We start from the raw sequence: 12,619 nt of genomic DNA, 5'->3' as shown, positions 1-12,619 counted from the left end.
AACCTACTCTGTGTACACAAACGCACATATTGTACAGACAGGCACAACCTCAGACACACCCAGCTATGCAGGCTCACCTAGACCCATGCAGGAGCACACAAAAGAACGTGCGCTCAGTCACATACACCGAGATAGGTTGGTGCACCCACGCACAGACACACATTCCAGTGCTTGGGCGGACAGGTGCACACTGGCCACTACACGAGCAGACAACAAAGCCCTTCCATGTACAGCCCCTCACCTGTGCTGCTCGGGGTCACACTCACATACTGAATCCCAGCTAGCCAAGGCCGCTCCATGCTTACGCCCACGCCTCGTGCAGGGGCGCATTCACACACACACACACAGGAACCCACCCAGCGCCCTAGCCTCTTGCTCCGCTGTGCCTATGCTAAGCCACTCACACAATGCACTTCCTGCCCCCACGTACCAATGCACCACCCGCCTCCAAGCCCCAGTGCGCTCCTGCCCCCCGAGCAAACCGACCGCGTCCCCGCTGGTCCTGCTGGGGCCAGAACCACGAGGGAAACTTTTAACCCCTCCTCCCCCATTGCGCAGCGGGACACGGCGCTGGTGCAGCGTCCGCCCGGGCAGGGCCATCCGTGCGCTGGCGCCGCTCGCGTCCCCACACGGGCGAGCCAGGAGGGCTCCGGGCCCGGCAGCTCTTTAACCCTTGCCCTGCCGCGCCCCGCCCCAAGCAGCTCCGGGGAGGGCGGCGGCGGCGGCGGCGGCGGCGCCCGGGGCGGGCAGGGGGGCAGAGCGAGCCGCTCCCTCCCGGCCCAGCCCAGGCGGCAGCAGGAGCAGGGCGCGGAGCGCAGACATGGCGGCCAACATGTACCGAGTGGGAGGTATGTGGGGCCCGGGCTCTGCTCCCCGCGCCGCGCCGGGCCGGGCCCGGGGGCTCCAGGCGTGCGCTGTGTGTAGCGCGCTGGGGAGGAGGGAGCCTGGCGCCCAGCTCAGCCCCTGCGCCCAGCCCAAGGAGCCAGCGCCCCACGCCCAAGGGGGCCCCAGCCCGGCTCCCCGCGGGGCGTGGGGAGGTGAAGGAGCCGCCTCTCCGCCAGGAAAGGAGGGGGCCCAGCCCTCTGCCCGCAGGGGGGAGTGGGCTCTGCCTCCCCAGGGGGCAGCCCCCCAGTAGGGGAAGGTGGGGAGCATCCTCTGCCCCCACAGGGGGAACGGGAAAGAGGAGCAGCAGGCCTTTTCGGAGGGGGAGGAAAAGGGCAGCACAAGTGCCCCCAAAGCACTAGGGGAGGGGGCTCAGCAGCTGCCCAGGAGGCGGTCACATGCTGCCTGCGCCCAGCCACCACTAGGGGATGCGACAGGGGCAGGATGTCCCAGGAAAGCTGGGAAGAATGGGTCTCCCACGAGGAGAGGAAATGATGCCACTTCTGCCCCACAATGTGGCAGTAGCAGTCCTCCAGGTGACTAGTCTCTCCTGCCACCAGGAAGGAGGAAAGGGCCTGGCTCAAACCCACATTGCTTTGGCCTGATGGGAGTGGGCAACCTGTATCCGCCCAGCAACTTCTGCAGCACAGCAACGACTCTCGTTTATTATTCCCTAATGTCATTGGCTACCTGCAAGGCAAAATCCTCCCTCTGCACTCTCTCCCTGCCCTTAAGTAATAAGTCAGGTTGGCTAGTTGTGATTGTGATCTTTCCACCAATCAGCATAGTTCTGTGGGCAGGCACCACAGTGTTGGCTTCATTGGGCCAGGGGGAATGGAGGCCAGTTAGGGTGTGTCTGCACAGCGGGGCTTAACTCGAAATAAGCTATGCAAATCAAGCTATGTCAGTTGAGCAGCTTATTTCGAAATAGCTTTTTGGAATTGGGAGCATCTACACGGCACTTATTTCAAAATAGAGCCCTCTTTGACTTCTCTTACTCCTCGTACAACAAGGGTTACAGGCGTTGAAGTAAGACGTCCTTCAGCTTGAGAGTATATGGATCAGGGATGTTAAATTTAGATTAATTAACTAATCAAATAGTTAATAGACTATTTGATTAGTCTATAAGGGCGCCTCCTGCTGGGCTCTTGCTACATTTCAAAGATAGAAGCCTCCCAGGAAGTGCGGGGGTAGTGGGGTCTAATGGGGCTCTTGTACATTTCAAAAGGAAGCCCTGAGTGACCAGTGGGGACTCCTGCCTGGCCAGGGTCTCTGCAGCACCCGAGCCTTTGAAATGTACAAGAGCCCCAGCAGGTTCATTTCAAAAGCAGAATCACCGCAGAACCAGCACAAGCGGAGACTGCTTCAGTCCTCGCACGCACCATTTCCGCTGTGCCTTTACCTCCCCTGCCCCCCATGGAGGCAGTGCTGGAGGGAACTGACTTTTAAGCTGTCTCCCCCCAGTACTGACTCCTACTCCTCTCTCTGATAGCGGCAGCAAGGAGGTGGAAGTGACTAGTTGCATCACTAGTTGACAGTCTGATAATCTTGTTTATTGGATAGTCGACTAGTTGCCACGTCTCTTACGTCCCAAATTTCGACATTATTTCAAAATAACTGCCTCCTGTGTAGATGTGGTCTAAGTTATTTAGAAAATAATGTTGCTATGTAGATGTACCCTTATAAACTAAAGGTGGCTGTGGGTAAAGACAAGCCATAACAATTTCCCTCTCCTTCACAATAAAATGCCCAGTCAGTGGTTACAGTCATGTGATTAGTGCTGCAGGAAAAGCTGAAGTTAGCTTTTCCAACCATACCTTCTCAGTGTTTAATAGCATTCTTCAATCTTCTCCTAATCACACCCCAAACCAGCATCCTACAGTGCATATTGGGGAAAATATAAAGGACAAACTGGACAAGGCCAGTGGGTGTCCTGTTTTTGTGAAATCACTTCCTAATGAAGCCTGAATTACAGATAGTAAAAGTGATGAAGGTGAGATCAATTCCATCCTGTCTGTCCCTCCCAAGGGGTCTATTACAAAAATACAGAGTGGGAAATGACTGCTTAGGAAGGACTATGACAGAAAAGGATCTAGGTGTAACAGTGAATAACAAACTAGATCTGAGACAACAATGTGGTAGGTACAATTACAAAAAAAAAAGCAAACATTATTATAGGACGTTTTAGCAGGAGTGTTATACATCAGAGAAAAGAAGTAATTCTTCCTCTCTACTGAGCACTGATGTAGGGTGACTATATTTTCCCAAAGGGAAATGGGACATCCTACATTGGCACAAGGTACACTCCTGTCCCTTTTTTTTTTTTTTGGCAAAACTATGTATTTTTCCAGTTTGCTCTTGCTAACGGACGAACAGTTGGTAAGAGCAAATAGGATAATTGCCTAGGTTTGTCAAAAATTGGAATAGTCATGACGGTCTAAAAATGGGACTGTATCGGCCAAAATGAAACACATGATCACTTTTTCGATAAGGCCTCCGCAGGAATACTATGTCCAGTTATGGGCACCATATTATGGGAAAGATGTGGATAAATTGCAGAAATACCACAGGAGAGCAATAAAAGTGATGCGAGGTCTAGAAATTATGAGCTATCAGGAAAGATTGAAAAAATGATGGTTTTTAGTCTGGAGAAGAGAAGAAGGGCGAGGTATATGTAAGAAGTTGTCAGGAGGAGGAGGAGAAGTTTTTCTCCTTATACACTGAGAACAAGTCAAGAAGTAATGGGCTTAAAATATTTAATTTAAAGGAGATTTAGAAATTTCAGGAGCCTGTAGAATTTCAGTCATTTGAGGTTTTGAAGAACTGGGTTAGTCAAACATCTGTCAGCGATTGGTTAAATAATATTTAGTCCTACCTTAGTGCAGACGAGTGGATTGGATTACCTTTTTAGCTCTCTTCCAATTCTACATTTCTGTGATTCTGTAATGCAGTTATAGCAACAAGCCTTCTTTCTCCAAGAGGGAATTTAGGTCCTGAGCCTGTACACCCTTCCTAACATGTAATCCTTGCTAGTGAAGTCTGGGCAAGGATTCACACAGTCTGGCCTCTGCTGCTTACATTTTAGATTCTCAACCTGGAATTTCTTAAGCGATTATGAAAAGTGTCAGGCGTTAGCAAGTACCCTCTCATTATAAGTAAATGAGAAGGCATCCTGGAATGTTTTCCTGTTGTCACATGGCATCACAGTATAAGCAAGTTTGAGAACTACTAGCTTAGACCTGCTAACCTACCCCCTGACACATGATTACATACAGGGCTTGCTGAACCGCGGCGAGCCCCGCTCTTCCAGGTTGCAATCTACTCGCCATGAGGCGAGTAGATTGTATTATTTGTCGAGCCCTGATTTCATATATATTTGTGATGAATTAACTGTACATGACTTTTCAAACTCCTATCTCCCCCCTTTTTTTCTTTAATGAAAGAAATGTAAGATAAGAAATGGAGATGTAAGGTTTTCTGCTAGGTTAACCACTTGTCCATGCATTAATTCCACTATGTTTCCATAGTGGTGAAGTCAGACATTAGTAGGGATGTTAAATATTAGTTAATTAAATAGTCAAAGTAACGTCATGAATTCTTATTGGTTAGTCAACTATTCTATAGTCCCCGGGAGAGGGGCTGGCATCAGTGCGCTCCGGCCTCACTCCAGAGGAGCCCCTGCCACTCCGTTCTGCTGCCTCTATATCAGATGTAGCAGCTTGGGGTGCCAGGAGGGAGCTGGTCCATGAGGGGAGCCACTTTAAAAACCAGCTCCCCTAGCAGTCCAGCTGCCTGTCGCCCTGTGCTGCTGCCTTTGATACTCCTGGACTGAAGTCCTGGACCCAGTGCAAGCTGGAACTGAAGCAGGCTGCCTGCCCACTTTGCTCCTAATACACTTTAAATGCAGAGCTGCAGCAGGCGTAGGTCCAGGACTCGTCACACGCCAGGACTGAGCCGGATACTGGCCAGCCTCCTAAAACATTTATTGGTGCGGGGGGAGGGAAATGCGTGTAGTCTATAGTATTAACCTGTTAGTTTTTGTTTATTGATTAATCAGTTAATCAACTACACTATTACATCCCTAGACATTAGAGCAAGTTGCAAATAAGATATATTCTAATATAAATGCAAAGTATTGTTTGAGTTATGTGGAGAATGTTCTGTGACGCGCCAAGAAAAAATAATTTTTTGAGTCTGGACTCAGGGAAACATTATTTTTATTTCATCATTATGAATGATATAAAAATGTGTCTGAGAAGCTGAAGGGTCTTCCTTTCCCTTTTGAAAATATTGTTGTAGCCATGAAACAAGCCATCATATTCAAGTACAGAAGAATCTCACTAATGGACGTTATTGACTTGGTAGATTTATTGCCAAATAGTGTTTTGCAAATTATTTACTTAACAGCAAGGTTAGCAAAAATAAGTGTGATGCATCACAAAAGTTCTTCGTTTGTTTATCTAGCCTACTGTACTTAATGCTTCCAAATTTACTAGTAAATGTACAGTAACACATTTTATAAAAATAATGATGTCTCAGTATTGCAGAGCCTCTCTGTACATCACACTGTTGCTGAGAAATTAGGAGAGACTGCCAGTTTTTAAAGCGGATTTATAAAGTACAAGGATTACTGAAGTGCACTGTAGGCTTTGATCCTACAAAGATTTGTGCACATACTTAACTTTACATTCATTGGTAATATTCATAGTGTGTAAAGTTAAACACATGTATAATTGCAGAATCAGAATCTTAATGAGTTTCTGTTTAGTTAATCCCAAGAGTTATGAGACAATTGGTTCATAACTCAACAAATATTCAAAATGTTATAAAACAAATTACATTAGTCTTGAGCATAGAAATAACCGAGATACATATCTGGCATTGAATATGACTGAAACACCTGCTTTTTACAAGCCGCTAGAGCAGTGGTCACCAACCAGTAGATCGGGATCTACTGGTAGATCTTGAAGCCTTTGACAGGTGATGCTGACAGGTTTGACCAGGAGGCTATCAAGTGCCAGCAGTTCATTTGCCTCTCTCAGCACTAGTGTGCTACTCCTGCCCTTTGCCTTGGAGCTGCCTCCCACCCCCTGGGAGACTCCTGCTTGCTGTGCAAAGCATGGGAAAAAGAGGAGGGGGTGCTGATATCTGGGTGCCCTTCTCTCCCACCCCCATTCCCCATCTCCATAGAGCATAGGGGGGACAAGGATGAAGGGAGTTTGCTGACTGCTTTTGGGAGTGGTTCAGGGTTAGGGTGGGGTGAGCCTGCCTTAGCACCATCCAGAAGCCACCTGTGGTAAGCGGTGCCCAACAGGAGCCCGCATTCTAAACCCCTACCCTGGTCCTGAACCCCTCCTGCACCCCAAACTCCTGCCCTAGTCCTGAGTCCTCCCTGCACCCAAACTTCCTCCCAGAGCCTGCACCCTGAACCCCTTCGTGCATCTCAACTCCCTACCCCAAGATCAGCTCAGAGTCCCTCCCACACTCCAAATCCTTTAGCCCAGGATCAGAGCCTGCATCCTCCTCCCCCGTACTCCAGTCCACTGCTAGCTGCCTAATAAAAGTGAATGAGGATAGCGGAGGGAGGGAGGGAGCATGGCGTGAGCAGGATCGGAGTCTTGGAGAAGGGGTAGAAGAAAACAGGGCAAGAGTGTTTGAGTCTGAGGTAGATCCTGGATTGCACTTAAATTCAAAAAGTGAACTTGTGCTTAAAAAGGTTGGAGTCCCCTGCTCTAGAGTTACAGGAATTGTGCACTGACAAAAACAACATTCTATAACAATAATTAAATATCTTCTGCCTTTTGTTACAGATTATGTTTTTTTTGAAAACTCCTCAAGTAATCCATATCTGATCAGGCGAATAGAAGAACTTAACAAGGTATGTGAATGTGTAAAATTCATATACACTACTTGATAAGATCTGTAACTCCCTGACTAGAACAAAACCCACATAATATTTTCTCAGTTGTTGTATGATTTCTGTAAACATGATTTCTGAATGCTCTGATATTTTGTAGATTTGTGTGTACTTCATACACAAATATCACTTGTTGAAATGCTGCTGTGTGGTCTCTTATAAGTCTGCACTATGTGGAAAAACAACCAGTACATTGTGATCAGGAAGATTCTGCTTTTTTAAAAATCCCAAACCTATCCTTTCACAAAGATGTGAGCTTGAATGCGCAGGAGATTGGTAATGGCATGCATTATTTCACCTATCTGATGAGCTAGTTCAGGATGTTAGTGACCATAAGTTTAATATCTGCTCAGTGGCATATGAGAAATGATTTGGGATTTTCAGATGGTTCTAAATGCACAGATAATAAAATAGATAAAATAAAATAGACAATACAAACTGAAACTCTACTGAAATTATTTGCACCCTTTGTTGGCAGTCTTTGAATAGTCACCAGGAATTTGAATGGCCATAGAGACTCAACTCTCTACCTTCTTCTTAGGGAAAGTTTTCTTGTGGCAGGATTGAGGCTATTTGAGGTGGGAGTATGGGGAAGCATGAAAAAGCCTATTGTGAAGTTTTATTTAAAGATACTATATTACTTTATAAAGTATTTTGCAGTTGAACTGCTAGTATGCTATAAAGGGCTATTATCAACACTTATACATACATTTCTCACATCAAAATAAATGATGAAAGTATATTTTTCGTATAAAAATCTTAAATTTTTAAGAACATGTTTTTAAAAACTTACTTGTAATTCACAAAATTTGGCAACCTACAAGAGGCCTTCCTATTATTGCCATTCAGATAATATGTACATATCACAAATACCATAATGATTAGTGTGGACTTCAACTGGAATACAGTATGTTGTCTTTCCTGTAATTGAAGTGATTCCAATAATGTTCTAATTGGAATGTTTATTACTTTTAAACTGGAATGCCATAATGCTATCTTGCTGGTGGGGATGTAGGACACAGTCATTTATTGATTTTTAGAACAGAGTGGTTCTAGAATGTAGTCCAGATTCCTAATGGGGGAAATATAGTAATGAGGGAAATAAAGTCACAAGTATGTATGTTTCCTGCATTAAGGGCATCAAAATAGAAAGAAAAAAAATACTGACAAAACATATTTTCTATTTTATTTAACATTAAAGACATTTAATAAAACAATTAAAACATAGTAAAATTCTCAATTGTTACATTAATATATTTTTTAAAAAAGTATGTAAACAATTTGGAACATGCTGCTAATTTTTAATGAATTGCATAATGAATTGCTGGATTTTGTCTCTTACTCCTGTAGCATGAAATCATGGGGTATCAAGTATGGGCTCATGGTTTTTAATAGTGGAAGTTATTCATGGGTGATGGTAGTCACACACAAATTATTGGTGTGACTTTTACAAGATTATTACTCCATGTGAGCATTTTTGACCGTGAACGAGGCTGCTGCCTGTACGATCCCGTCTTCGTTCACTGCAGATATTGTGAATGAGACAGGAGGATTGGACAGTGAATAGTGTATAGTGAATGATCCTGAAGGAGGAGAGAGACAGTAAAAATTCTTTAAGTGTTAACAGAATGTCTCATGCCAAAGAGCTAAGCCCCAATAATGGGAATCCTGCATGATGGTAAATAATTTTTCCATCTAGTTAGCTGAAGTAAATAGATTTGCCAAATAAACTTGAGTGAGTTATGGTGGACATAATTTAAATGAAATTGACATAGTAATTTGAAATGCATATTTGCTTACAAAAACAGAATGAAAAAGAAATGTTAAATCAAGTTTTAATATTTATAGTTTCTCCAAAGGAGTCTTATGTTAAGATAAAATTGTCATTGGTCCTAGTAACAAAGTAATTTTTTTGCATTCAGTATAAATGCTCTGATCAAATGTACTGTAGTTGAAATGGGCTCATTCCTGGAAACCCTTACTTATGTGAGTAATCAAATTGATTTAATCATGGCTGCATGTGTGATTTAGGACTATTCATGTGAGTAAAGGCTGGGGGATTGGATACATATCATTCTAAGAGTTCAGCAGATTGAGGATAGATCCTGACTTGGCTTACTTGTTTTCTAGACTGCTAATGGCAACGTGGAAGCAAAAGTTGTGTGTTTTTACAGACGGCGAGACATTTCCAACAGCCTTATAATGCTTGCAGATAAACATGCTAGTAAGTGGACTGTATGTTGTTTTTTATTTTTAACATTAATTGCACATATTGATCAATTATAAAATTGCAGTTATTATATTGGCCATAGAAATATATATTTTCATTTTAGATGAGAATTAACGTGATATTTTTCAGACACCAGTGCTGCAGGAAGCTCCATCTAGGCAGACCCCTGAACCTATACAAAGTAACTTGCAGGATAAAGGACTTTGCAGAATACTTAATTTGTTAGTTGACTAGTGGTGATGTAGGAAGTCAAAATAGAAACATTGTACCTGGTCAAGCATCTGCATTATGTATTTGAATTTGCGTGGTGGTGGTATGAGTTTCACTGCACTAAGGAAAATTATCTTAAACTGATTTAAAATGTTCATTCAAACTGTGCTTTTCTTTTTGGTTCAGAAAATATATTCATATTTTTACATCAAAAATAAAGATTAGGAGTTAGATTTATCCCAGATATAACTCCACTGAAACTAAGAAACTTTCTGAAAAGATTAATTGGACCCATTGACTCTTGTGCCATATTATTATTGTGGATAAGGCACAAACATAAATGTATAGCTAGCATAACTACTTAGTGGCTTGTTGTCTGGAGTAAGTGTATTGCAGAAGACTGTAAAATTGTGCATGGACATGAAACATTTTTTCATCTATAGAATGTCATTTACACGTGCAATTGGGATAAGTGTAGGTCTCTAGCTAATAAAATATTAATAAGTGTTCATCTTGTGCTTTCAAAGAAGAACAAAATAATGGTGGAAATGAGAGCTGTTTTTTTGAATGCACACCTGCTATTCCTAGTAGCTTCTATTCTCATTTGTGTTTCAGTGTCATCTCTTGCTCTAATTTCTTACAACAAAAGTGTAATGTTCAAGAAAGAGAAAAATCTGAATGAAAGTTCCATATTGCGGAACTGTCTGAGAAATTGTTTACTTGTAAAACATTACATTGCCTGGTGTAATTACACTATTGGTGCAATTTTCAAAATTACCCAAAGGTATGTCTACACAGCAAAGTTATTTTGAAATAACAGCTGTTATTTCGAAATAACTTTACCAGTATCTACACAGTCAAACCGCTATTTCAAAATTGGTAAACCTCATTTCATGAGGAATAGCACCAATTTTGAAATTGCTATTTCGAAATAATAGTTGTGTAGACGCTTATTTCGAAATAGGGAGGCTCCAGCCCTTTCTGGGGTGCTCTCGTGGCCACTCTGGGCACAACCAAGAAAACTCCTCTCCCTCATCCTCTCCCCAGAACCCTTAAAGGGGTAGACTCTGACCACAGTGCCTGTGCCAGCTCCAAGCCTGCCAACCCAGAGCCAGCAGTCGCTGCACCTGAACCAGTGGCTCCAGCATGAGCCAGGCAGCCAGTGCCAGCCAGCCCTGCACTGCTCCCCAGGAGCAGTTTGCCAGCTCCCAGGAGCCTGCTAGGGGCCGGAAAAGGCGGGCTCCTGCCTGATCCAGTGTGGAAATCAGGGACCTAATTCAGGTTTGGAGGGGATGCCTTTAATGTCCATGATCTCCGCACTAAATGGAGGATCACAACCGTCTACAGGTGGATGGCTGCCAGCCTGGCCACCAAAGGCCACATGCGAACCCAGGAGCAGGTTCACATGAAAATCAAGGAGCTGCGGCAAGCATATGCCAGAGCCACAGGGGGCAGCCCCCAGGTGGTCATAGACCCTGGGGCAGAGCTTGCTGCCTCCTGCTGCTCCAGACCCTGCTGCCTTCCCAGCTACTGCTCCTTCTCCCTCTCCTGCTTCTTTTTTGCTGATACAATCCTGTAAACATAAGAGCTGGGTGAAATGTTTCAAATGATATTTTTTCTCTATGGATAAATTTTTCACTAAAAAGTGTGTGTGGGAGTGTAAACAACTAACATTTTTGGGGTTTTGTGACTTTTTAAAAGCTTTTTATCAACAATTTTTATGACAATTTCTAACATTTTTCTATTGAAAAATAGTTTTTGGTAAAATAGAAAACTCTAAACAAAACATTTAACATTTTGAAAAAATGTCAATTTTTAATACTATAAAATGGAAATAATTTCATTTTTTTGTGAAATTAAAAACACAATCAAATCTAAGATGCTTTGGGGAATGTAATCTTTAACTTTTTAAAAACAATAATTCTTTAAAGAAAATGTCAGGGGACATACTATTTTTAAAATGTTTTATTTGATAATGGACATGTTTGCAGTTAAAGAAAAATCAAGTTGACTCTCTCTTAAGTCTGAAAGACCTAATTGAATTTCCTGTGTTTATTTGCATTTCTGTTGGAAATGAATTAACATGGCATTTTTATGTGTCCACAGCATCATGGATGATGTCAGTTTAGTTTTGGGAATAGTTTTATTAGCTAACTACAGCCGTTGAGCTAGAGGGGAAAAATCTTAATGCTATTACATGGATTACTAAAGAAATTAGTTTTTTCCTTTAATTTCTGGTGTTTAAAGAAACCCACATAGAATCTGATATGAGATGCTCCATTCTGCCAGAATATACAGTAGCATTTTAAGGTCTTGTTTACACAAACATTTCATTTACAGTAGGGTGACCATGTTTCCCTATATTGAACACAGGACACCTAGTAAAATTACTCCTATTCAAGCAAGTTGAATGGCAATCAATCAGAAGTGTGCAGTACAAACATTCAAATTAACGTCAAGTTAACTAGTAATGCCACATACTTGGAGTCTTTTTATTTACCTTCTTACACCCATTCCCATATAGCGTTCTCCAGGGCTGGCTTTGGGGAAGATGACACCCTGAGTGAACTTGTGTTTTGATGCCCCTGTGGCCATAGCACCACTCATTTCCCCTGGCACCTATGAGCTTCCCAACCCCTGCACCCCCATCCTGTGCTCTATTTACTGCTAACTCCTGCATTGTGCCCACTTTGCCCCTAACTTCTGTACAGTGCCCCCTTCATCCTAACCCCTGCACCTCTGCCCCCAACCCCAGCCCTGCAATTCCAGCATGTCCTGCCTCTCTGCCCCTCTGTACAGTACCCTCTACCCCCTTTGCCCAGCAACACCCATGCCCAGTTGCCCCTCATCCTCTTGGTACGGTGCTCTGGGCATGGGCCTAATTTGCCCAGCCCTAAGACCAGCCCCGGTGCTTTCACATGATGGACTGATTGGCCTGACTCAGCCTACCCTACCCAGTGCTCTCCACCCTCCATGCTTGACTGGGCCCCCGGAACAGACCAGCTTCTCCTGGTATCTGGCACTGCATCTTCTCGAGGCAGGATCTTCTCCAGGCACGCAGGGTTACAAGCCGTCCTCTTGAGATTTCTGTCAGGAATCATACCAGAATGTGGCAAGCGGCAGACTCTCAGCGCTGTGTGGGAGCTGCTTCCAGACAGCATGCTAGTGGTGGGGCTGATTGCTGTGAGCCCTTTCAACTGCGCTTATTTAAAGGGCTCGCGCCGTCCCTGCGGTTCCTAAGGCCTGAGCCCTCTAAGTAGAAACAATTGAAAGGTCTTGCAGCTCCCAGCCCCATCGTGTTGCTGGGGAGCTGCACGGGAGGCGCTTATTTCTATTTAAAAGCCTCGCCCCTTCCCTCCAAGGTCCTGCCCCTTCCAGGG

At 43.9% G+C, this 12,619-nt stretch overlaps 1 protein-coding gene across 1 annotated transcript in view; it reads left to right on the top strand.

Annotated features, from left to right (window-relative positions):
- The first annotated feature begins 484 nt into the window (after positions 1-484).
- The window catches only part of MTA3 (metastasis associated 1 family member 3), a 181,248-nt gene continuing 169,113 nt past the window's right edge, over positions 485-12,619 (top strand). Inside the window, exons 1-3 of the mRNA XM_006133984.2 lie at positions 485-848; positions 6,693-6,760; positions 8,930-9,023. Coding sequence (XP_006134046.2) covers positions 821-848; positions 6,693-6,760; positions 8,930-9,023 — 190 coding nt within the window. The 5' untranslated portion in view covers positions 485-820. The remainder of the gene's footprint in view (positions 849-6,692; positions 6,761-8,929; positions 9,024-12,619) is intronic.

This window comes from Pelodiscus sinensis, chromosome 3 (genome assembly GCF_049634645.1).
Source record: "Pelodiscus sinensis isolate JC-2024 chromosome 3, ASM4963464v1, whole genome shotgun sequence".
NCBI classification, from domain to species: Eukaryota; Metazoa; Chordata; order Testudines; family Trionychidae; genus Pelodiscus; species Pelodiscus sinensis.
The sequence above is the reverse complement of the archived record's forward strand: the minus strand, read 5'-3'. Positions and strand labels throughout refer to the sequence as shown.